Raw genomic sequence first — 25,988 nt, 5'->3', positions numbered from 1 at the left:
TTTCGTCATGGTTGGTTTTGATGGTGACTCAGCTTGCTGTGGCTTCAGTATATAAAAAACTTCTAGCTTGTTATTGGACTGGAGGACTTTGCTTCTCTTATCTTTATTCTTGGGCCCACAGCCATAAAAATTAACAATTCAATGAAGGGGTGTGTGTGTGTGTGTGTGTGTGTGTGTGTGTGTGTGTGTGTGTCCCCGCCTCCCTCACTGCCAATAGAATCTAATTTGGGGATATGCATTTTTTTTTCCCCCTGATGGCCATAGATTAGAGGGAAGGGGCTTCTGGAACTTAGATTGAGTTCTTTTTGAGGTCATTTTCCTTCCTGCCATGACTAATTATCTCTCTGCTTCTCAGTTGCAGATCTGAGCTCTTCTGAACACGTGGCCGTGTCTCCATCCCTGGGACTCTGAACCCAGCAGCTGGACCACTTTGTCCTTGGGATTTTGGGTGTCCTCTCTTCTTAATCTTTCCCCTTTCCTCTCTTCCCTTCCACCTCCTGAGAACTCCTGAAGACTGTAGGATTGTCATGGAGTCCAGGGAAATCTTAAGCAGCTCCCGGCAAAGGGGGGACGAGTCGGAATTCCTGCCTGTCTCCTCAGCCAAGCCCCCAACTGCCCCTGGCTGTGCAGGAGAACCTTTGCTCTCTGCTCCAGGAACTGGAAAGGGGATCCCAGTGGGCGGAGAACGCATGGAGCCAGAGGAAGAGGATGAACTGGGCTCAGGGCGGGATGTGGATTCCAACTCAAATGCAGACAGCGAGAAATGGGTTGCAGGAGATGGCCTGGAAGAACAGGAATTTTCTATCAAGGAGGCAAACTTCACAGAGGGCAGTCTGAAGCTGAAGATTCAGACCACCAAGCGGGCTAAGAAACCCCCAAAGAATCTGGAGAACTATATATGCCCACCTGAGATCAAGATCACCATTAAGCAATCTGGTGACCAGAAGGTGTCCCGTGCTGGGAAAAATAGCAAAGCCACAAAGGAGGAGGAAAGAAGCCACTCCAAAAAGAAGGTAGGGAGCGCTGTTTGTAGGGTTTTTTTGGTTGTTTATTCATCTTTGCCATTCTCCCTCCAACTGTTAAAGGTCTGTGTGCTTCTTACTTATGTATTTTGGAATTATCAATTTCTTTGATGGACTACTCAATGCCCTCCAGGAGAAATGCCTCTGATATCTTGGTGTAGTTTCTAATTTATTATTATCTTCTACCCATATGAAAATCAATAGCTACTGGAATGATAATTCTGGAGCATTCCTATTTATTAGGTAGCTGCCAAGTGACTGGGTCAGACCCGGCTAAGCTGTGACAAAATATTTGCATCTTTTCATCTAGTTAACAGTGGGATGTTAAAAGTTTTTGGTCAGTCACAACAGTCACGGACCTATATAACCTCCTTTTGGTTTCTGTTACCGCTGTAAGTCTTTCTAAAACAGGCAAGTCACTCACTGGACTGAGGAAGCCATCTTCATAGTGATTTAGGCTGTTAGACAGCTCGGAGATCATTGCTCTGAAAACCACTGGTGAGCCCTAGGAGCTCAAGCTGGAAAAAGAAAAAGGGGCAGGGGACTGGCCCAAATCTTTGTTTAACACAGTGTGGATTTTTAAAGATTGGGTGTTGAATGACCTTGGTTGGCTGTCACTTTCCTCCTGAAAGTCAAACAGGTGGCAAGCAGCTCTCAAGATGATTGCTGGTGACATTTGGTTGGGAATGAATGGGTCCAGGTTTCATTGCATTTATATCACAGGGTGTTACATTGACCTCCCTTCTTCAAAGTGGTATGGCACCGGGCCGTGATAGCAGGGAATGGCCCTAGTCTGGGAAATGTTTGTCCCCAAAACTCGCTGGGGTTCATGAATGCCTCTGAAAGGAGCGCTATTGTTTTCAGAGGTTTCAGGTTCAGGGTGGTATGAGTTCATCAGCATCTTTGTAACTTTCGCCCACATCTTATTTGGGCTCTAGACATGATGGATTAGCTAAAAACAGCACATATGCATGACCCTCTCTCCTTTCTGACTCAGATAATCTGTAACGTTTCTGTTACTAGTGGTTTTTGAGCTTCTCAATAGTCGCTCTCAATAGAACCACTAGGAATCTTGTTCTTTTCTTTGGTGTGGGGCTTGTGTCCTTCCTCATGCTAAGTGTTTTGACTGATGTGTTGCATTTAAAATCCAAAGACTTGGATGAGAAGAGATTTCCTAGGGTGACCAGTACCTTCCAGTTTCTTCAGACTATCCCAGTTTTAAAACCCAAAGTCCTGCATACAGGAGCCCCCTCAGTCTTGGGCAAGCCAGGACAATGGGTCATCTTATTTTATCATTTGAAACATGTAATAATTTTTAGAAGCTAGCTTGTTTTTACAGGGCATAGAGGTAGGGTTTTCGCCTACCTCGCCTGCCCTCATGACAAGTTGCGGTGATTTCTGGGGTCTCTGTCATAAAACCAAAGATTATCTAGATGCTTGTGGAAACTTCAGAAATACTTGCAAGAGAATGCAACCGTTCAAATTAGGCTACACTTAGAAAGTGAGGCTTTGCTTTGGAGTTTGGTCTCTTCAGCTTTGAAAATGAGTATCTTTGTCTCCGGCCACTGAGATGGCCAGTTCTTTGTGTATTGTTGGATTTTTGTGTGGGTGGGTAGTCTTGAAAACTGTGGTAACTGTTTTCTCTCCATCCCCCTCACTGCCAGGACTTGAGCAACAGCCCACAGTTTGGGGTATGCAAACTCAAATTCATTACCCTAGAAAGAGCTCCCTTGTCCTGATCAGGTATGACTTTACATACAGCCACAGAACTGTTCCTAAAGGTAACCTTCTGCCTATTGGAATGCCCCAGAATAAAATTCTCGATTTTATGACATGGGGATGATTTCAGAGCTACAGTGTGCAATATCTGAAATTCTCAAGCTTGTCATTCTTACCCAAAAAGCTGGATATCCTTTGTGTACTTTACTGGAAGGAGGTGAAATCACTTCTTTGAATGGGTGACTTATCGAGTAAGTGTTTCTAAGTCTTAGAAATTGGAAAGGACAGAAAGGAAGGGGAAGGACTGAAATTCAGCTCACGGTGCTGCATTATGCTGACACTGTGATGGGAAGATCTACACAAATTTTAAATTCCTCAGAGCTTGCTTCACCCTGCACTTCTCCATCATTCCTACCTTTATTTATGCCTGGAGCTGTTACTATCCAGAAATAAATGCATGAAGTTATCGTTCCTGAGCTTTAATCCCTTGATAGATGGTAGAAACATTCTCTGATCCCTATTGGATCAGAGTGTCAACTTGATTACTTTGCGGAATTCCCATTGGTTTGAAAAGAGGGAGTTAGCAAAAGCCAAACTTGAGGTGGAGAAGTAGAAACCTCGCTTACTGTTTCAGTGCCGTGAACTTGGAGAATTCACTTCTATCTATGAACGTGAAGTATGTGATCAGGAACTTGGGATGGAGGCAAGGATGAGGATGGCAGATGGTAAGCAGCAGATGAGCGGTCTGACTCTACAATCTAGTGTTCTGGATTTTTTTTTTTTTAAGTACTCTACCTGCAGTGTGGGCCTTGAACGCATCACTGTGAGATTAAGAGTCTCATGCTCTACTGAATGAGCCAGCCAGGTGCCCCCCCCCTCCTTTTTTTAATGAGGCAAGCCACTTATGGAAGAAGTGTGGATGGAGTGGCCCCTGGGACTAGGTCCTATGTTGGGAACAAGGAGGGAGGCTCTGTTGAGCTGATCTTTGAGTTGGTAGAGATGCCCGCTTGGGAATCACCTGAAAATATGTGTTGACTTAGAGCAGGAGTCGGCAAACTAGTCTGTGGGCCAATTCTAGCTCCTGGCCCGTTTTTATACAGCCCACAGGCAAAGAATGGTTGGAAAAAAATCAAACAAAGAATAATATTTTGTAACATGTGAAAATTATATGAAATTTAAATTTCAGTGTCCGTAAATACAGTTCTGTTGGACTGGAGCCACATCCATTTGTTTACATTTTGACTGCCTTTGCGCTCAGACAGCAGAATGGAGTGGTTGTGACAGAGACTGGATGTCCCACAAAGCTTAAACTATGTTCTATCTGGCCCGTACCAAAAAGGAAAAAAAAAAAAAAAATGTTGACCCTTGATTTAGGGACAGGACATAGAGTTTCAGGATAACAAGGATTTTGTTTGGCTTTGTTTCTCATGATTCTTCCTCCAAACTTGGAGGCTGGGGGGAAATTGGGTGTTACATCATTATGTGCTTCTTTTTTTTTTTTTTCCCCAGACCAATTAATTTTGTTCAGCTCATTGTTTGACAGCCTTAGGCAAAGACAGCTCATACTGGATCCCAAATGATTTTCTTTTTCATTGGTTTTTGTAAAAAGCACACTCTTTAGGCTAATGATAGCTTTCCTTACATATCACAACTAGTGTTTTACTAGGCTAAGTGTATTTCTGCGTGTTCTGCTACTTTGGGATGAAGGTGTCTATGTGTGGCGTCCTCTAGAGTTTTATTCCAAGTTTCAAACTTGACACCAATCCTCCAGATCGGAGAGAGCCATTATAGATGTTCAGGCAACATGGCCCCTTGAGTGGTAGGATGGTAGGGGGGACCCATGAGGATACCCCTTCACTGGCTCAAGGATGGATGGACTCTTTCTCACCAGGGTCTACATCCCCTCTCTTCCATGTGAAATTAGGATGGCCACTAAAGTGCTATATGGAGGTGGGTTTATGATGAATGAATTTATGTGAGGTATAAGAACCACATTTGGTGAGAAGTGGAGGCCGAGAAGAGCATTCAGAACATATTCCAGAGCCTCAGAATCATCCGTGGGATGGACCTGCATTGCAGATGGACTCAGTAAAGGCAGCTCCCTCCTTACCACAATAGCAGCATTGTTGCAATGTTAGACTTAGCCAGGCAAGTGCTGAAGTAACATAAGCTTCATGTAGTTCCCTTCTAGGTCACTCAGTCAAAACAATAGAAAACACAAGCCGGAATCTCTAGAAGCAAGTTCAAGAACAGCACGTGAGCATAGACTGTTCCAACAGTGACAGGTTTTGGAAAGGCTCTCAGCTAACAGCTCTCCTCTTTCCTGAGGACTTCCCATAGGAGTCAGGGACACCCGTAGCATGAGGAGAGGGGGTTCCCTTCAGTGACCCAGGCTGGGAGATGTGGGTGGTAATCTGCACCAACTGGCTTGGTGGCTTCGCATCTGGAGTATAAACTTGTTGAAGCCCCAGTGTCTATATCTGTCAAATAGAGATGCTAATTTCCACATGATATAACTCAGTGGAAGATTTTAGGAAGAATGTGTAATTGACAGAGCACACATCGTAATAAACAGTTCAGATCTGTGGAGCTGTGTGGCAGGCCCCGCTGCTAGCTATTTTATATGGATTCACCTTTACTGTTTGTCCTTCCAACAGTCTTGCCAGGCAGATATCACCCACTTACAGATGAGGAAGTTGAGGTTCATTTGCGTCAAAAAAGCAGGAACCCAAATGGGCAGGGTTGGTCTTTGAAGCCGGTTTTTCTATACCCCAAAGCTAAGGCTGTATTCCAGTCCCAACGTGACCACACTCTAAAAGACCACTGGAAGGTAGGGATCTAAGCACTGGGACATTTCTTGCACACCTTCCATATTAGTTAGGGTGACAGAATCATCATCTGGTATATCGTCCTTAATTCCAAGTGTGCCAGGATGTTGGAGAGAAAAATTCAAAGCCTCATGAGTTAAAGTCTTGTTTTTTGTTTTTCCTTTGTTCTTCTTTTGACCAAAATACAACTTCTGTTTCATTTCTTTGGATTTAGTTTTCCCTTTTCGCAGCTTCATCAGGAGAATCTATTTCCTCCAACAGCAAGGACTTTAACCTTATATCCACCAGTGACCTGCTGTGGTCCTAGAAACATGCTCGGGATTTGTTCTTGGCAGTCCCCCCTACACCATCTTCATATGTCTGTGGAAAGATGCTAGCTTTCTGCTCTGAGCACTTCTGACCCTCCCTTAGGAAGTTCAGTAAGTTGGGCATTCATTTACTCATTCTTTAAATAGTTTTTTTTTTTTGTACCAAACACAAAGTTTGGATGTAGATGGGAAGCGAGGTTGGCATCAGATCGCAGGGAGTGATGAACGTCAAATAAGTAACAGGGTTTGCGTTCAAGTTGGTAAGTGATGGGAATGCTCAGTGGACTTTGAACTGGGGCAAGAGAAGGGTTGGGGGCTCTGGGGACATAATGACAGGGATTCAGGGCAGAGAAACTTAAAGCGGAGCCTTTAGGTAACACTAATGTTGTGAAAGTTCTTTATTTTTTTCCATAGGGTGCGGAGAGGCACATTTCTCTCTCAAGCCTCTGTGGGGATGACATTTTAGTGTATTAGGTCGTTGGAAGTGGGCGTGGGGAAGGGGAAGAAGGTAGCTCAGAATGCCTGATACCTGACCGCCATGCCCATCATCTCCTCTGCTCTGGCAGTGGCCCTGGGCATCCAGCAGAGAGCCTTCCTCCCTCTTTGTGACTCGGTGTGTCCTTCCCTTGCCATCGTTTTGCCCAGCAGCCTTTCTGGTCCCTCCTGTACATCACTTGACTGTGGGCTTGCCCTCCCTTCTTCTGGGGGTGAGAAGGTGGTCTTTTCAAATTCTGGGGCTATGGGCTTCTTTCCCCCAAAGGACCCTGAACTCAAACCTGATAGGAGAGCAGGGCTTGCCAGCTTTTCTTCCAAAGAGGCTGAATTTCCCTTCTTGTTTAATTTTATGTTTTCTCTCTATAGATTTTTTTTTTTTTTAAGGAGCACATTCCTATTTATTCATCAGTGTGCCTGAAAATTTTCTCTCCTGATAGGTTTCTCTCCTGATAGGTTATTTTATAGCTAAAAGCTGCATGAAGGGTGGTGAATAACCCTCTCCGCCAAGTATTTGTCTCCAAGAGGCCACAGGTGGCATTTGACATCTGCAGCTGAACATGTAGGGGATGGAACATTGGACTTGGGAGCAGGAGCCCTGGACGCCAACTCTGTCTCTGTCACTAACAATTATGGCAAGATTGATTCACCTTCCTGAGCCTTAGTTTCTCCATGTTAAAAAAAAAAAAAGAAGAAGAAGAAGAAGAAGGAAGAAAGAAAAGAATAAACCCAAACCAGCTTCTGACCTCTACAGTCTTAATTTCTGTTTCAAAAAACTGGAACTTTAAGAGCCATTCTGCCAGATGGGGCAGGTCTTTCTCTTTAACAAAACTAGTTACTATAACCAAAAAATTTGACCTCTATTTGGACCCGCTGTTCCGTCATCAGATTATTTCCTTTCTGCCCCAGTGTCACAAGGCCCACGATCGTGGGAGCAAGTGTCAGAGTTGAATTTAGAAAGTGGTGAGATTTACCAAACTTGTGTTCCATGACTATATTCTGGGAAACTTTGGTTCTTCCTTCCCTTTTAGTATTTTTCCTTTTTTGCTCCTCCGTATTTGGGGTTGTCTGGGGGGTTTAAAGCACCATGCTGGCTCTTTCCTTCTTGGTTGTGACATTCCCTTGGTAGTCAGACTCACTTTGGACATCCCCAAGGAACATTCTTCAGTGAACGCCATGCTATTGCAGAGAATCAGGCAGTCTTCAGCAGGGAACGTGTGTTCTGTTCTGATGAAGAGCCATTCGCTCTCTGAAGTAAGGAATAAAGGATCTGTTAGCAAGAGTTCCTGCCCCAAGAGTGGATTGGAGGTTAGGTCCCCTGTATCGTGGACCGGGTTCCGTCTGTCTTTGGAGGAGGATAACCAGGCTCTGTCTGACCTGAGGTGAATTACTTAACCTCTTGAAACTAGATCCCAATTATGTGAAAATCAGGAATAATAGCAGCACCCCTCCTCATTGGTGTCTTGTGGGGATGGAAGGGCCTGCGGGCGCTTGGCATAGCCTCTCACAGAGTATGCCTTACCTGGACTAACAGCCACCTCACTGGGGCCACAGGAACTTCCTCAGTGACCTACAGGGGTTTCAGGCTCCTGGGCTGGGGGGGGGGGGTGTCTCAGAAGCCCCAGTTTCCCTAGGCTGATTCTGCTTTCCTAGGGCCACAGGCTGTGTTGAATTGTGCTTGCTGGCCAGCAGTGCCACTGTCTCATTTCTGATCCCTCCACAAGCTTCAAACCGATAGAGCAGATCACCAGTGGGTTGGTTGGTGTTTTTTTTTGTTTGTTTGTTTGTTTTGTTTTGGTCGTGGTGGGGATTGGCACGGGAATTTATTTAGAGATGGTTCAAAGGTCTTTCATCTCTGTGGTCATTTATCTGCTGAGCCAGGATTGCTGCTGAGCTCAAAGCTTGACTCAAAATGAAAGTGTTAAAGCCGTGTCCTAAGAACAAGCAAGGGGTTCAGTGGGCGCTGCCTTCTCCCCTGGCTGCTTTTCCGGCATTTGCAGAGTCTCCCCCTTCTCCGTCACTGTGATTTCACATCCTCCGAAAGTTCTCTCAGAGTTGTATTTCCGGTTGATCTTTAGTTACATTGCCCTTTTTTTTTTTTTTTTTTTTTTTAATTTGTAATAAAAGGCAAGAGAAGCAATCCCTTTTGGGTCTGCTCTACCCCGTCCTTTGATTCTTCTAATTCCTGCAACTTTAAGTTCAAACGTCCTGTCTTCAAAGCACTGCATGTAGGACGTCCTAGGCCATCCCAGGATGTCCCCTGCCTGCCTGCCTTGTGTGTGAGACATGAGTGGCTTTGGTCAGGAAGTCATTGGGCCTGGGCAAGGGCATAGGCCAAGAGCCCAGGGATGTGGCGGGAAGGTTCTCAGAGCCTGGGCCCGAGGCCTTAGTTCAGGCTCCTGACAGCAATATGTATAGCAAACAAACAGCATGAGCCAGTGAAGTCTCATGTTGTCAGGGCTGTGGGAGGGGGTTTCTTTATGCACAATAAACTGAACATTCAGCGTGATGATTTGCACATGGCTACACTGCTTTGAGGTAGGGGCTTCAACGGGGATGGTCTTCGGGGTGAACTAACCTGGAAGGTGGCCGTTGAGGCTCTGGGGGCGCCCCCTTCTGCCCTGCACCCCCAGAGAGGAACCAGTGGCCAGAGGGCGAGGCTGCCAGCAGGGAGGGCAGAAGTGCAGTGGAGCCCGGTGTCTGGAAGGCGCACAGACAGACACAGCACGCACACAACCGCGTGGACCCCCAGTCGTACCCAGCATGTGCCTGAGTCTGAATTGGAGGCCCCGGAGGCTGAAGCCGGGAGCCCTGCGTGCGAGCAGAGGCCACCGTCTGAGCGTGTCAGAACACGGCAGCCAGAGCTCTGTGTCCTGGGCAGGTTCGGGCCATGGACGTCCTCGGGCTTCTGCCAGCTTTCCATCGTATTCCAGCGAACTTGCTCTCCGAAGGCCAGGGGCCTCCCCGTATACCTGAAGCGTGCTTTTCTCTCTAAAGGCCCAGGTTTGTTTTTTTCTTCCTGCTTACCCATCCCGCCCGGGCCGACTTCCCTCACCTCCCCACCAGCCTATGACCTCACCAGGGGAAACAATGGGAGCCTTTATTTGCTCTGAAAAGTCCAGGCAGTTCCCATCTTGCTACCTGGCCTGGGAGGCCGTTTGATAACCATCATTAGTATCAAATGCAGGTTGCCTCGGTGTATTTTCTAGACCTTGTTTATTGTGTTTTTCCCCAGACCATCTCCTTTGCCTCCCACATGTTTCTAGCCAGCCTCACAGTGGGGAGTAAGAAGTAGGGAAGGGGGTGAGAATCCTGGGAGACAGACAGACAGACAGCACCTCTGTCCCTCAAGGGGCACCACCACACCTGGCCAATAGGAGGTCTTCATTTGCAAATATAGACGTGCCCAGGAGTGAGGACAGCTTTATGCGCTGAGCCATTCGGTTCATTGGCGTAGTCCTGTGAGTAGGAGCTCAGCTCAGGTGTGCAGCATTTTCCCAGACAGACCAGACCCCCAGAGAACCACCCGAAGGGAGGGGCTTCTCATGGGGATCACGGATGTAGCTAAAGGGAATCTATTTTTAACATATAATGGGAATTTCCATGTTTCCATCCCTGTCCTTTTCAGCGAGTGAGGGGAGGAAAACTAAGGTATGTGGGTGTGTGGCCCTTCCTTGCACCGTAGGTTCTGAGCTTCCCTGTCCTCCTGCCGGACGGCTGCCATTGGATGGATAGCACCATGCTGGCATTGGAATGCTGGTGAGCCATGAAGGAAACCAAAGCCTGGGAGACCCAGCAAGGGTCTGAGACATGGGGTTGAGTCCATGGAGGAGGATATGGGTTGGAATTTGGCACCAGCTCAGGGAGCCGGGGAAGGCTGAGCACAGAAGTTGTAGGTCAGAGGAAAAGAAGGGTTCCATGGCTGGGTCACCCTTCCAGAATCACAGAATTCACTGAGAGTCAGAAGAGCCTCTGAATATTTCCATTCAACCTCCCTCCTAAACAAACAAAAGATACCTTCTGAAATCCCTCACCGTTATTTGGAAGTTGCTCTATGGCCCTCAGGGAAGAAACTTGGTATCTCTTGAGGCAGTCCTGGATTTAGGAGAGCGCTTTCTTATGTTGCCCTGAAGTCATCCTTTTAAAGGTCAACTAGTTCCAGTTCCTCAAACTACTCCTTGGAGTCCATGGTTTTCTGGTGCCAAACCACCTTGGTTCCTATACTGGGAATGCTGGTTTGTCATTGTTTCTCCTAAAAGGCATAGATGGGGAGGTGGGCCCTCACAGAAAAGAATTTAGGATCAGGAGGTCATCTGCTCAATACCAGGAGATTGTGACCTCCTCTGCTCTAAGCACACTACCTCTATTGGCAGGACCCTGGGCTGTCCCAGCTTTCTGGTAGCTTCCTCATTGTTGGTATACACTGAACTCAAGGTCAGGGAAACTCTCCAATTTAATTTTGCCTTATGCTATTCTTGCTGGTCTAAATCATCACATCCTGCATTTAGTAAATTTTTTGGAACAAAATTCTGGTATTTGCATTACTCTTCTTCTCATCTCTTTGTACAGAGTTCTAGACAGAGATGTGACTCAAATGGTAGTCAGGTGGTCTTATGTGGGTCTGTGGACCCTATAGAAGGCATGGAAATAAGACAACTTTGAAATGTAGATGGCCATCTCACTCAGAATTCCCCTTCTATGGTTTTTCCAGTGGGATAACTCTAGACCACTCTCCACCAGACGCGAACGGCCTTCTTGGATCTAACAGAAAGGGTTGTAAAAGTGTGCTATCAAAAGTAAAGCATTTTCTTCTCAGCTATTGTGTAAGCTCTCTGAGGACAGGCATTATATCTTTTAATACAATTTTCACTAATTTTATTTCCCCAGCCTGGATATTCAACACATTCATGTTCGCTCTGTGCCAGTGAAGATAATTCTATGGAGGACACACTTCTCTATCAAAACACCTTCTCCCTAGTTAGCCTTATGTATTTCGCACTGGTGCCTTAGAAACATCTGGAATTCTCCGTCATGCTGCCTTTTTTTTTGTGCACTCATCCTTATATACTGTAGCAGAGCTGAGGCATCTAAATTCTACAGGAATCTACAGAGTTGTATGGTGTGTTCAGCCTAAGTGCTGTGTGAGGTATAGCAAGACCTTATTAGAGAGAATCGATCTCAGAGCATTTAGGGAAAAATCCAAGGCAGTATAATAAACTATCAAAATATCTGTTGTACATAGTACAGAGTATGAAAAATTGGGAGCAACCATCACACCTGCCCAGCACCTTTACAAAGCATTTGCATCTGCCGAACTGTTGCCTCTTTCTGGTTTGTTCTTAGGATGTTCTATTCTTGGGATCGCTATTGTTCCTCCCTGTTCTATAGATTGAGAATGGGTCTTGGAGGGTTTTTAAATGACTTGCCCAGAGCTTACAGGTGATTACCAGGGGGGAACTGGGGTGAGGGGAGCCTCAAACCCTCATCGGACTCTCAGATCTCCTGATCTGCAGCAGTAGGAAGTGGTCATTGATAGACGCATTCTAGCTGGTCTGCTGAGACCTCGTCCAGGAGAAAATCACTGAGTCTTGTGCCATCCACCTGCTTCTTCCGGCTGCCCGCCTCTGGCCGAAGCTGTGTGTGAACCTGGACATTGTGGCATCTTCCCAGATGCGCACGGCCCCTTTCTTGACTGCCCACAGCCGTCTCCCCACTGGAAGACACAGCAGGGCACCCCGGCAGTGAGGAGCAGTAGAAAGTGATGGCCAGCAGCATGGCCCAGGTCTGTGGGAAAATAGGCTCACTGCGACCCAGTCGAGAAGCCATGGACAGTGAGCTCGAAAGTGTCCCGGCTCAGAAAAGAATTTAGGATCAGGAGGGATGCACACAGAGCCCCTCCGAAACTAGACTCTGGGAGCGCTTTCTGACCTGAGAAACGGAAGGAGGGTGGCTACCCTATAGCAAGGGGTTCTGGGTCCGAAATCCTGTTTGGCCTTTAATGGATGAATCCCTGTTTTCTCATCTTTAAAAAAAGGGATTAGTACTGTCTCTCTCCCTTCCACATTGCTTTGAAGATCAGCCGAGCAAATGCTTCTGAAATGTTAAAAGTACAGTGGAAATTCGAGGTGCTCTTCTGTGGAACTGCCCTGTCGTCGATTCCAAACAAACTATAGTCTCTAATTAAACTTTTTCCATGGCTTCCTCCAGTATCCCCTCCATGCCTGGCCTCTTTCTTCCCCTGCTTTGAATAAAGCCCCCGGACGTGGCCGTGATGAACAGCAGCTGCGGGCTGGACGCGGTCAGCGGCCGAGTCCAGATACCCGCCACATGGTGTAATTGCCCTTTGTGAAATTCTGGGGTGAGAGGTCAGCCCTCTTTGCCCATCTTTGTCACTTCTCAGTCATCTGTATCCTGGTGGTATCCTTCCCCGACCCCGACTCCCCCCGCTTCTCCTGGAGCCCAGGAAAAAAACCATCTGCTGAGTTGGCTTTCAGAAGATTTTTTTTTTTAAATACCAATTTCCCTTTGTTCCGAGGCAACCTCCAATCAGAGCCGGGGTCTGCTGGGTTTGGCGAAAGGCTGGTATTGTGTTTCGTGCTCCCGGAGGAAAGGTTGTCCACTTGCTTTTCTTTTTGATTCGATTCCCTGCCATTCTGCCGGGGAGTCAGGGGTTGCAGCTGCCGCTGTCAGCTGTAAATAGGGGACCTCCTTGTTTAAGAACCTACACGTTAATCCTTTGGCTGGGGGAGGGAAAAAGAAACAACAGAAAACAGTAACAAAACAGACAAAAAATGAAAACCAGCGCTAACAGAGGTCTTTCTCCCTGTTCCCGCCTCATCCCATAAGTCACACAAAATCCTACTAGATGCTTAACCTCGGGCCTTGCTGTTATTGAGGTTTTCTTGAAGAGTGTTTGGTGTCTGGCCTCTTCTGTTTCCTGATTTCTTGCTGAAGAATATGTCCTGCCCATGAGTGGCCGAGGAGAGTCGTTCTTGTACGGAAAACCTGCATCACAGGGAAAGGCCACTGGCAGTGCGGGCTACTTTCCTGGGCATGACGGTGGCTACCGTTTCAGTACTTGGAGTAGCTGGGAACTCTGCCAAGCATTTGATGCCTATTGTCTGCTAGGGTCTCCCCACAACCACAGTGGAGATGTTGTTATGCCCATTTTACAGATGTATAAACTGAGGCACAGAGCCCTCCCGTCACTTGCCTCAGGTCTGAGTCCGGAAGTGGTGATCCCAGTGTGCCCACCCTCTGAGCTGCAAGGCAGCTGGTCCATGGTGGCTTGTATGGTGCCTGGGCAGACCGAACTTGCCCCGGGCGCCAGAGATTCTCGCCTCCAGAGCCTGCCTTCCAGAACACCTCTGGGGGAGGTGTTTTCTCCACGCTTCCATTTCTCTGTCTGGACCACTGGAACCGCAGTAGCTAGATGCTAGGGAAGCCAGAGAGAGTTGGACAAGTCTCGTGGATGCTTTGTACACTTTTCAGTCTCTGAAGCTTGGGCTTGCTTTTATCCTCTTTTTCTATCACATTCTATACAATGGGTAAAACTCCTCTTGGCAGATTTAGGAGATGCTCTGACACATCCTCTCAAGGTTATCCTATAACTTTAGTACCTGTCCTCCCTGTACTCACTCCCATCTTTACTCATGGGCCTCTGCTAGGCGATGGTCCTTTACAAACACAAGGGGTGCGTTTTGCTTCTTTATGGTGGTAAGAAGAGGGGTCAGCAAGTGAACACATGATTTGGTGAAAATTCATAAAATTTGTAAGGCAGTTTTTTTTTTAAAAGATTTTATTTATTTTTTTGACAGAGATCACAAGTAGGCAGAGAAGCAGGCAGAGAGAGAGGGAGGAAGCAGGCTTCCTGCTGAACAGAGAGCCTGATGTGGGGCTTGATCCCAGGATCCTGGGATCATGACCTGAGCCGAAGGCAGAGCCTTAACCCACTGAGCCACCCAGGTGCCCCGTAAGGCAGTTTTGAAACATGCCATCTCTTCCCTCTTCTTGCTGTTGGACTGGGACCGTGACCTAGAGTACTGGAGGGCCCTGCAGGTTCCCCTAGAAATGGAGTTTATAAAATAAAACTAACACGAGAGAGAGAGAGAGAGAGAGAAGGGGAAGGTGAAAGCTTTCTCTTTTGCTTCCTCCTGAGAATATGGAATTTTCCTAGATAACTTAAAATATGTGCATGCGTCTGTATCGATTTTAATATCTTAAAATATAATGCAGGCGCCTGTTAAAGTAGATTGTAAGAAATGTAGCAAGCTAACTGAGCAGTATACTCATCTGGGCTCCGGAAACTAATAGACTCCCTTGCTCAGCAGCTTACTCTATGAAATGAGGTAATTTTTATTAAATGTTCTCTCCTTTACTTTTCACTACAGTCCAGGAGTGAAACCAATCTCCGCTGGAGGAATTAGAGAGACAGAAGGCCGGGTAAGGGAGGTGGTAAGCCCACAGACCCGGCAGACAGTGGGCCAGGGGTTGAGAGGAATTACCCTACTGCTCAGCTCTGCCAGCTGACTCGGGCTGCATGTTGGGTTAACGGGGGTCCCGTTCTAGCGTGGCATCAGCCAAGGCTGCAGATCCCAGGTTTGTGAGAGCAGGAGCAGCAGGGAGAAGGAGAAAGGGAAATGTTGATCGGAACAGCGGGCTCTCAGAGTCACAGAGCAGTATTGTGGTGATATAACTGAGCAATATCTCTTCAATGTCCCGAGTGGGGTAATATTGTCTGCCTGACTTGGTAGCTCTAAGTAGAAAACAAGACAGATAAGCTTCTCCATAGTATCTCCACTAGGAAGAAGGATGCCAAAATTCTGTAGTTGACTGGTCTTGATTGAGTGATAGGGACAGTCTGTGACTAATTAAACACGAAAACAAGAAGTGCTGTGCAAGATGAACTGTGAGCTGTCCGTTCTGGTAGACACATGTAGCTTTACGGTATTGATGTATTGAATTGGTGGGATGTCCTTGAGATGGCCAGCCTAGAAAGAGGAAGCGAGGAAGCGAGGTTGGCTGGAAATCTGAAACATCACGTGTCACACGTTTTGGTAACGGCACCAGAATCCAGGAGAAGCCGTGGAGGGGCTGGAAGTGAAGGGGCTGTTGTATTGGGGCGGACTGGTGCAAGCGTGGAGGCCGCCGGAGCGCTCGCCACTCCCGGGGTGGGGGTGTGTGTGGAAGGGAAGGACAGCGTCTGGGAGAAGAGGTGCGCAGGGGGGCGAAGGGTAGGAAAGCACATGTGCTTAGCAGCCGTGTCAGCATGTTAAGGTCTGGGGGAAAGGGGCTGCCTCTGAAAGGCTCTAGTGAACCAGGTGACTGTTGCAGGGGAGAGATGGAAAACTAGAGACAAGTGGGTACTCCTGGAACAGCCTGGCTTGTGGTCCTGGACCTTCTCAAAATTGTTTGGTGCTTCTCCCGAGGTGCTGGCAGGTTCCTGCTGCATGGAAGCCGGTCCTGGGAGCCTTTGAGGGGCAGTAGTACGTTTGGGTCTGGAGAGGGGCTGCTACAGGCCAGGCCAGCTGTGCCCCTTTTGCCTCCAGGAAGGAGCAGGTGCCAAACCTCTGGATGCCTGGCTTTCCTTCTGGCCTCATTCCCGAATGACAGCTGACCTTTGCTCCCAAAGTGAGGCCTGCAGCAGATTCCTCTCTGTCTGGGACTGACCGTGGAGGGCCTGTGGCTGCTTCTGCTCATCTCGTGTAATGCGCCGAGATAATTGCCGGTTCTTGTAGCTTCTCTCTGTCAGAAGAGGACAGCTCCACTGTGGGACTTCAGCCTGCAGGCACCAGAGGCAGGGCTGGAGGGAAGGACAGATAGATAAGGCGAGACGGCCCAAGTCAAATCTATATGTATATATACACATATACATGTCAGAGAGGGACCTATAGGCATGAATGTCCTTCTGCCATCATATTTCTCTGAGGAATTCTGTCTAAGAAGGTAGTACGGTCTGGTGTCTATTAAAGATAATTCGGTGTTATATGCACACACACACACACGTGTGTGTGTGTGTGTGTGTGTGTGATGTGTACAGCTTCTGGGAAGACAGATATTGCATACGATGTAGTAGAGCCCTGACCCAGGAAGTAAGAGGTTAAGTCTCTGGCCTTGACCTAAACCCTAACCCTGGGTTTTCTCCTGTGCCTCTTGTTCCTAGGTTCCCTTTTCTAAAATGAAGGTAAGGAAGCAGAAGATCCCAAAGTCTTCTTCAACTCTGATATTCCAAGAAATCACTATATAAATACTGATTCATATAACTAAGTATTTGTGCATATACCTAGGAGACATATTAATATAGAGATGTGATTTTTTTTCTCATTGTCAATATAAAGATATGGACAGTTTTTTTTTGTTTGTTTGCTTTTGGAATAGCTGCCTAGAAGTGTCAAATGCATATTTATTAGAGAAAAAGTAGCCATATGCAGCCACACCTAATATAAAAGATGACCAGGAATGACAAAGGACGGGAGTCATGTGGGCATCTGGACAAGTGAAAGAGTGCACAGCCATTGCTCCCAGTTTATATGGACTTGTCTGGCCTCTGAAGAGACCTCCGTGCACGCTTCTTGTCTTGCTGGGGAGGTCTGGGGAGGGGGCAGGGTATACCCATGTTCTGCCAATGCTGAGGTATGTGCAGAGCCCAGGGAAGGATGGAGGAAGAAGGGAGGCTTGGATGGCCCTTGAAGAAAGCACAAGACTGAGGCAAGAGGGAGGAGTAACCCAGGGCATTGCGTGAGCCCTCTTGATGGAGTGTGGAGGGCTTGGGGTATGCCCTTAGGCTGCCTGACTGGTCTGCAGTTTACCTGGGAAGTCTGGAATGCAGAGAAGCCTTGGAGGGCCACATTAGGGAGATCTGATTATTAGTCCTGTGTGCAACAAGAAAGGAATAGACTTGCCTCTTCAGGTGTTGGGGAGAAGAGCATGGTGGAGTGTGCCGGCAGCTCTTTAGGAAACCCTGCGACAGCCAGCACAGGAGGGAAGCGAGCCCAGAAGTAGAGGAGAGAGAAGTGAACCAGTGAGGGGAGGAAGCGCCCAGTGAGGGCAGGAAGGGCCCTTGGTGTTTGCTATTACACTGAAGAGGCCAGAGAGCCATCAGGCAGGTGGAGAGGGGCTGCCTCTAACATTTTGATTCCTGGGACTTAGAGAAAGCACCGTCATTTTCTTAAGAATTCATTGATCGGTTTTCTAAAGCATTTGTAAGTGTCTTACTGACACTTAGAGAAAGTTGATTGGAAAGTGCCTTGCGAGAAGAGCTTAACGTGTGTGCACAGGTTCCAAACCGAGTCTTCCTGCCCTGGGATTTGGTTTCCACCAGCAATGTCGAGCACAGGGATGTGGAAGGAAGGTGTTCATCCACTTGATCTTCCTGTCCTGTTATAAACTCAAGGTGGATGTCCTATATGTCAGGGTCATTGCTCGTGGTGTGGCAAGTTCAGATTTCATCCAGAAGGTTCACTGTTTCTGGTCTGTTCTGTTCTTTGCTCTGTTTTGCCACTCAGTTCCTCTGCTACCACTGAGTTTCCCCAGCTTGGCACGGGGCTCAGTAAATCTCCTCTTTTCCACAAAGCTTTCAGGGAAATGGGGGAGAAAAGCCAGCATATGTTTGCCTCCACCGTCTTCTCTCCTCAGACCTTTTTTAACCACTTTACATGCAACCCACCCATACACAATGTGGAGGAACAAATTGCACTTTTTCTGTGTTAGGAAGGAACAAAAATGCATATGGCTGTGATGGGGGAATTTCCCCCACCCTCAGAAGATGGGGGAACAGGGCAATGGTGTGAAAGAATGAATTAGTTATGGCAAATCTTGTTAGTGTCCATTGTAAGCAGAGAAGCTAAGCCATCTGTGGCCACTTGCAAAATTGCTCCTTGTTTGTTCGGGTTCCCTACCGAAGCGAATCTTTGTGGCTTCTGATAATTTGCATACTGTCACTTGTTTGCCAACTGGAGGGTGTCTGGACATGTGTATATGAGGGGGCATCTGTGTGGACATGTATGTGTGTGCTGAAAAGAACCCACTGTTGGTATGCTGTTGAAATAAATGTCTGGGGGGCTGGCTTTGACTGAGCTCTGGGCTTAGGAGGAAAGGAAGGAGTCTTGAGGGCTCCTGTTTATATTATTTTTAGATCTTTCTACTCAACCTCTCCAGCTGCCTTCATGTGCTTCCATCCCTCACTCCTCCCCTGAGTCCCTTCTTGTCCTGATTCCTCTCCCAGCCTTGCCCCAATTTCTAAGTTCTTAATTGGTGATGTGTGTTCTGCAAGAAGAACCTGTTTAGGGCAGCTTACCATCCTGGTTGTTAAGCTAAGAGAGATGTCTTAGGGTAATCTATGCCACCAGTGTGACCGAGTTGTGCTGCTATTTAACCTCCATTCTGTGTGTTTACGGTGGACCTCCTGTAGATGAGTGGTATTCCAGATGCCGTGGGGGTCTAAGGGCTGCGTGACCTTTATTATCCCCGTCTTCAGGGAGTTTCCACGATAAGCCGCCTAGGCTCTGTGGATGGCATGAGCACAGTTCTGGAGGTTGTGAGTGAAGGGATTGGTCATTGTGGTCCAGTGGCCACGGAAGGCTTTGTATCTAAGGGTCTGTGCAAGACAGATGATCGTGGAGGGTGTGTGGTCAGCAGGGTTCCACGGCCAGACCTCTGAGATGTCCAGGCTGGCCAAAGAAATGGGCAAATGCAAATCTGCAGAAATCAAACAAAAACGCTCCTTTTGCTTATCCTCAAGCCAACCGAGGTGAAGGATGATATTAAAGGATAAGAATCTGAGATAAGAGTCGGAGTTCTTCAGCATTTGTTACTAGCTGTACCGGTAATTTTTTCTCTCCATCATGATGGTGGCTTACTTGGCCACTCTGCACCTTACTGTCTCCTTTGAAGAAGAGGTATCATGCTCTTTCCTTCTCCTTCTCTTCCTCTCATTGTCCTTTATACGAGGCAATCTCTGACAGTAAAGAAAGTTGGTGCTTTCATCTCTGCGGAGGATCTCCTTTTGTATTTCTGTGTTTTGGGTGGCATTCTTCATAGCTGCTAATCTGAGCAGGTCCCACCGTTTCCCACACCTTGATGGCTACACACAAAGAAGAGTAAAGATGAAGGAAGCCTTGAAGCCCATCAGAGCCTTCTCCCCTGTACAGATGAGGAAACAGCCCAGATCAGGGATGTTTCAAGATCATATGGCCCATCAGGGACAGTCTGAAAAAAAGACCATTCTTTTTAGTCATCCCAATGCTGGGTGCTAAAAATGAGACAGGACACTTGATTGCTGTGGCCACTGCAAGGAATTCTGCCCTGCCTGGTTGCTTGGCTATCTTACAACAGCTTGGCCCTTCTCTCTTGAACCCTCCTGAACCCACCATGGCTTCGCCCAGGAGAATCAGATAAAGGAGTCTTTTATGGCCCAGCTTCCATGTGCTTGCAGCATTCAGAGAAGAAGGCCTGGCAGTGGGAGTGGGGTGGGGAGAAAACATTTGTCTTTCAATACTGGCCTGACATGAAAAGCCTCACTGACGGGCACTTTGAGAACCCCGCTAAATAATGGCCACGGCCAAGACAAAAGATAAAACTGACCCACTAGTTATTGCGGTTACTTAAACATGATTTACCCTGCATTATACTGGCTGGGACCTGGGGGTCTTGTTTCTAACGAGCCAAGAGACAGCACAATTAATTACATGGGAAGGAGTGCTATCAGACAGCAAACTAGTCATTGCAAAAGAAAAGGTCCTTAAATATTCCCTCCCTTCCTCAAAACCTGCCAGAAACACACAGAAATAGCACCACTCACATACTGGGGGACACAGGCCAGGCTGGGGAGGTGATGTGTGCTAGTGGTCCTGGTGTGGGATATGAGCAGGATGGGGGGGATCACCTGGAACTGGGGAGGCTGTGGTGAGGGGGGACGGTGTTGGGGGTTTGGAAGGGAGCTGTCACGTGATGTGGCTGAAGATGAAAAGTCAGCCAGGAGCTCTACATTTTCACTGCCCTGGTGGACATGATTTCCACCCCGTGTGCCCATCGGGTAGTCAAGAGGGGCCTCTAACCTCAGTGACGTGCCCACGTGCAGTAGTTAGGATGTGGGGGGTGGGGAGCTAGAGTAGAAAGAAGCTTCGGAAAGTAGAGAGGCCAGTGAGCATGGGGCCCTGATGATAGGAAGGGTCCTGTCCTGTCCGCTGTGACGGGCCGGTTTTTGAATCATCTTTTCATCTGCAAGGAAATCCCAGAAGCCTTCGTCTGACTGGAACTGCCTTGTATCCATATCCCGCCTTGGTTAAACGTGGTGGCCAGAGAAGTCAGCTCTGGAATGGAGTGTGGGGCTGGAAAGATGAGAAGGTAAAGCCTGCCGGGTTTGAAGAGGGCAGGGCCAGAGGTTAAAGGAGAAAGGTTAGCAGCAGGCGAAGACCGGGATTGAAATATTTGCTGAAGGCTGACAGGCAACAGAATAGAGGCAGACAAGTGGCAAATTCCTATTTTCTCCTCTAATTGAGAAAATATTTTGAGTGGTATTCAGTCAGACTGCATAATGAGTGGGGGTGGGGGCTGGAGATGGAGTGAGAGACAGACTAGGAGTGAGAGAATATTACCAGCCACTGTGGGAGACCAACGTGACTACAGAGTTCAAGGAGTTGTGCAAACGGGCCAACTTCCCTTGGCTCCTCACAGGCCACCTCAGTCTTCATTTCTTCACCCACACATTCAGCACATGGTCACCGAGGCCCTCCTTCAGCTGGAGGGGCCAATGGCTGCCCGCAGGAGTTAGCGTCAGGTAAACAAGACAGAGGCCAGCCCTCCCTTTCAAGGCTAGCCGGGGATGGACGGTCGCACGCAGTTCCAACACAATCTGTGACCTTGACTCGATGCTGCTACTGTTCTCTCCTTAAAACCTACATCTTATATCCTCTGGGTCTGTGCACACTTTGGTGAATAAGTCTGTATGATCTTGTGTCTAAGAGATAAGATAAAGGGAACTGGTACTCAAGGGGGTTGCTCTGCACTGCTCAAGGAATGGGGAGAGCAGTGTGTGTGTGGATGGGGGACTTGGGGTGCGGGCAGCAGGTTAGGACGTAAAGCAGTTGTTTCTGGACTCAACCAGAGCCCATGGCTCCTCCTTCTTCTACGTCCTGCCTGCTCTTTTTTGCAAGAAATAGCTGCGGTGTTCAGGAGCACAAGCGTGTTTAGGTTTCCCTGACAGTGGTACGGCCTCTCACTTGGGTATTTATGAATTGCAGAAGCTTAGGGCTGGGAAGGCCAGGAGGGTCCCTTTACAGAGGGGAGTCCACGGAAGTTAAGCGACATCCCCATGGCGACTTGTGAGATCGTGCCAGAGCGGGGACCCTGCCCCAGCCCCCGACTCCCCAGCCAGCTCTGGGTGTACTACTGCCGCTTCCAGGAAGTGATGACTCAGATTATTTTCATCAACATCTCTCACCCCTACCCCCCTCCATTTTCTTCCCACAGCCACCAAAGCCAATAATAGACCAAAGCAGTTTCAATTTTAGGCAATTTCCTTTTTTACTTAGAAATCTATGGTTAGTGAGGGGTGATGCAGCTAGGGGAAGGAGGCCTCAGCCCGAGAGGGGATGGGCTTCTCCTGGCTGTCAGGTAGCCTGGAGGAAATCAGAACCGGGTACCTTCATGGAACCTTGAGTAGTTCTTCTGCTCTGAGTCCTTTGGCTGTTAAGTTCAGAGGGAAGTCTTCCCTGCTCCCTGCCAATTCAGGGCCCATTCCTGAAACTAAATAAAATTCTTAATGTAAATTTTAAACTTTAACAACTAACTCATACGAGTAGTTACAAATAATTTATAAGTGGCATTCCAGGATTCTGGATTTTAGTTCTAGTAGTCCTAGGTACATATTACCTTTTTTTTTTTGCCCCCCCCCCCCAAGAAAGTCGAAACTTTTCTTTGTTGCAGGGCTTGAAATTGGAAATCATTGAAAGAGGTTGTGAATAATCTAGTAATAATTGCTATCTTTGACATTTTGCATATTAGGCTCCACGCTTAAGCCCTTTACATAGGAATGTGTACAACAAACCTAAGAGGTATGTGTTATGATTCTTATTTTGCTGAGGAATAAATTGCGGCCCCAGGTGCTCAGCTAGCTTGCAAAAAGAGTATATATACATATATATACATAATAGATCTATTATGTATATATATGGCAATCTACTTATAGCAGGTGTATGAGAGAGTACTCCAATCAGGTCATTCTGATCTTAACTTTCATATTCATAATCATGAAGCTATGTAAGACCTTCCATTTTTAGTTTGGAGGTCATACAGTGTAATAATATAGCCTTTAAATTTTATTAAGTGTTTGAGTCCAAATGGCATGTACTTGAAGTTTATTAAATTTGTAAGGTACACAAAGACTTTCATGAAGGCCTTGTTTTAACAAATGCCTTAAACCACACTACTGCATGCTCTGTTAACTAATTTGTTTTTAGACTAATACATGGAGAAGAGCCCAAGATAAAAGAACCTGGTGAAATTGTTCTGTATCAGCTACTCTGGTGGCTCCTTTCACAGTCTGGGGTTAATGGGGAGATACATCCCTTTGCTGTGGGTCTTTGTGGGGAGGAGGGAAGACTGTGGAAATGATGGCCATCAAAGGGTCTTGGGAAGTTTAAAGAGTTATCCAAATGCAAGAAAATAATATGTTCATTGCTTTTATTGTATTGTATTGTATTTTGTTAACACTCTTTTTTTTTTTTTTTAAAGATATTATTTACTTATTTGACAGAGATCACAAGTAGGCAGAGAGGCAGGCAGAGAGAGAGAGAGGAGAAAGCAGGCTCCCTGCAGAGCAGAGAGCCCGATGCGGGGCTCGGCTCGATCCCACGACCCTGGGATCATGACCTGAGCCGAAGGCAGAGGCTTTAACGCACTGAGCCACCCAGGCGCCCCTTTTGTCAACACTCTGAAGTTTCAGTCTCATTTTCCAGATCCTTCTCTTTGAGATCCTTTTCCAGAACATTCACTTGGATAACTAGAATGAAGTCTATTTAGTTGGAATGTTTTGGTAGCTCAGTGTTCTGGTTCTCAGGAAGAGTTATATATATTTGACTCAAATATTTGGTCAGAATGTGTGTAGGAATGTGTGTGTTTGTGTGTACATATTTTGATACCCAAACAAAATCATATTTTCTGGTTTTACTGTCAGTATCCTTATTCCTGTCACCCACTTTGGGGTAAGAAATTATGATAAATAACTGTTTTCAAGACCTTCACCTCCTTTCCAGCAAGATACTGTTGCCAGATATCTTGTGTGGCTCCTGAAGATGCTTTCCGATGAGATTCTCAGCTTGTTGGTCTTGATGCAGCCTGTGCTGAATGGCCAGCAGCACCTTTCAGTCCAGGAGGGTAGGAAGTAGGCCAGCTCTCTCTTTGTATGAGCCACTGTTGGAGGTTTCCAACTGTGTGATTTGAGGTATCCAGAATGTTCCCTCTAACCTCAATAAGAACAGCTATTAAGCAACCGCTTAAGCAACCACTATTGTGTCTTCACCAAGCTCTCAAAACACCTTCAATGTGAAATCTCAACCAGTCTCATAAAATGAGATGTGGGAAGGGGACCCATGCTGATATTCCCAGTAGACACTTAGCCAGCCTCATCGTTGTTCTGTGAGTGGCCTTTCCATTGTTGGAGAGTTCTGGGCTTCAATGCTGCTTCCCTTACTGGGTCAAAGTAGTCTTCTCTGTAGCCCTACTTTTAGTCCCGCCTAACCCTGAAACACAGAAGCTATGCTAGAGAGTTAGTGACAGTTTTCTGAGACCCCAGACTAAAACCCAGATCATATTGGAAAAAAGAGACTTGATTTGAGGGGAAGTCCTTAGAAGTACCATTCACACACCCCCATGTTTGTTCTGTTGTCACTGACTGGGTTCACTCTGAAGAATTAACGAAGGGGCTCACGGGAAGAAAAGCAAAGTCTTTGCTCAGTTAAGACTCATCGCTTAGAAATACTCTAATTCTGAGAGATTGAATAATGCACTTCTTCTCGATTGTGATCGCTTTAACGCAGCTTGGCTACTTGATTCAAATTCCTGTGTTGTACTGGCTGATTTATTCCAGATAGCAGGGCAGACAGGATATAGGGAGTAGAAGCCCTCGTGGCATTCAGTGACCGCACGCTATCAGAACCTGGTGGTTCTCAGAAATGGCCATCTCCCTGGGTATCGTCATATTTCTCTACTAAAGTTATTTATAATCTATTAAAAATCACAGAAGGCATGCATGTTTGGCGAGAAAAGCTGCTGTTTTGCTTCAAGTGCAAGTAATCAAATTTAAGGTGCCTCTGGGTACCTGTTATTAATGTCCCATAGTGATCATTTATTTGTTCCACTAACATTTGATGAGTTTGGATTCTGAGATAGTCCTTGCACTCCACATTAAGCATGTAAGCTCAAATAAGACACATCGTCTTCCGTGAAGAATCACAGAAACTTGAGTGAGATAGGCAAACAAAGTGGAAATTACAAAATAGTGTATTAAACGCAGTGAACAGAAAGGATGCTCCTCTAAATCACATCGGGGTTGGGGAAAGAAAGCTTCAGGGTTGGACGTGAAGTAACCCTTGAAAGTTTTCAGGGCCCAGAGAAGTCAGTTGGATTAAGCAGGAGAACGGTCATTCCAGAAAAAAGGGATAGCCTGCGTAGAGGAATGGGTGGTAAAGCAGCAGATTGATTGGATTATAGAAACACTTGTAGTTCTTTCTGCTCAAATTAATGATGCGGAGAGTGTGTTGGGAGCACACGTGAGGGTAAGCCATGGGTAGAATGCAGATTAGAACTAAGTGGTATTGGACCTTTGCTATGCCCCAGAGGGAATTCAAAGCCCTTCGCATGTATATATCATGCAATCCCCAAATAGTAAGAGATAGCTACCATTATTATCCCCACCTTACACAGGAGGAAACTGAGTCAGAGAAACCTGAAGCCTGTTGTGTTACTGAGCTAAAAAGAGGCAGAGTTTCAATTTGAACCAGGAAGGCTGGCTTTGCAGTTTGCTCTGAATTGCTGTTGATTGGGCTTGGTATATGAGGGGATTGGACATTATCTCAAAAACTTGGGTCTATTTTAGACACAGGAATGGCATGGACAGAATTATGTTCTGGAAAGGTCACATGGAGAGCCATATGGACAGCAGATCACAGGGGAGAGAGGCTGGAGGAAAGGAGGCCAGTTGGAGGCCTTTGACATAACCTAGGTGAGAAGTGATAAAGACCTGAAACACATTGGTGACAGGAGGCATCATCAGAAGCAGATTGATTCAAAAGGCATTAAGCAGGTAGGATCGCCAGGACCCAGTGGCTAATTGGATTTGGTTGTTGAATGAGAAGGTGGAATTTAAGTTATCCCCTAGGTAAATGGATACTGCCATTCACAAAGAAGGGCAGGTTCAGCCAAAGGATGCTGCGGCGATTCAGCATGATTCGTGATGTTTCAAGGGTCCGTGGGACGCCTATGGAGTGAGCCTGATAGGCAGCTGAAAATATTTGAGTTCTGCAGAATGTTGTGGGCTTGGCGTCTGTTAATAGCTGAAAGCATGGGTATGGCTCAGTTTGCCTGGTATGACCTGTGGTGTCTGAGACTGTGGAGAGAGCCTT

The 25,988-nt window shown here is 46.9% G+C and overlaps 1 protein-coding gene across 3 annotated transcripts in view; it reads left to right on the top strand.

Moving 5' to 3' along the window:
• The window catches only part of SETBP1 (SET binding protein 1), a 363,307-nt gene that overhangs the window by 20,651 nt on the left and 316,668 nt on the right, over positions 1-25,988 (top strand). For all 3 annotated transcript variants that reach the window (XM_059139956.1, XM_059139957.1, XM_059139958.1), the window contains one exon: positions 356-1,013. In XM_059139956.1, the coding sequence (XP_058995939.1) occupies positions 528-1,013 (486 nt within the window). In that variant the 5' untranslated portion in view covers positions 356-527. The remainder of the gene's footprint in view (positions 1-355; positions 1,014-25,988) is intronic.

Source organism: Mustela lutreola, chromosome 11, assembly GCF_030435805.1.
Source record: "Mustela lutreola isolate mMusLut2 chromosome 11, mMusLut2.pri, whole genome shotgun sequence".
Taxonomy (NCBI): Eukaryota; Metazoa; Chordata; class Mammalia; order Carnivora; family Mustelidae; genus Mustela; species Mustela lutreola.
This window is presented reverse-complemented; position numbering and strand designations above follow the sequence as displayed.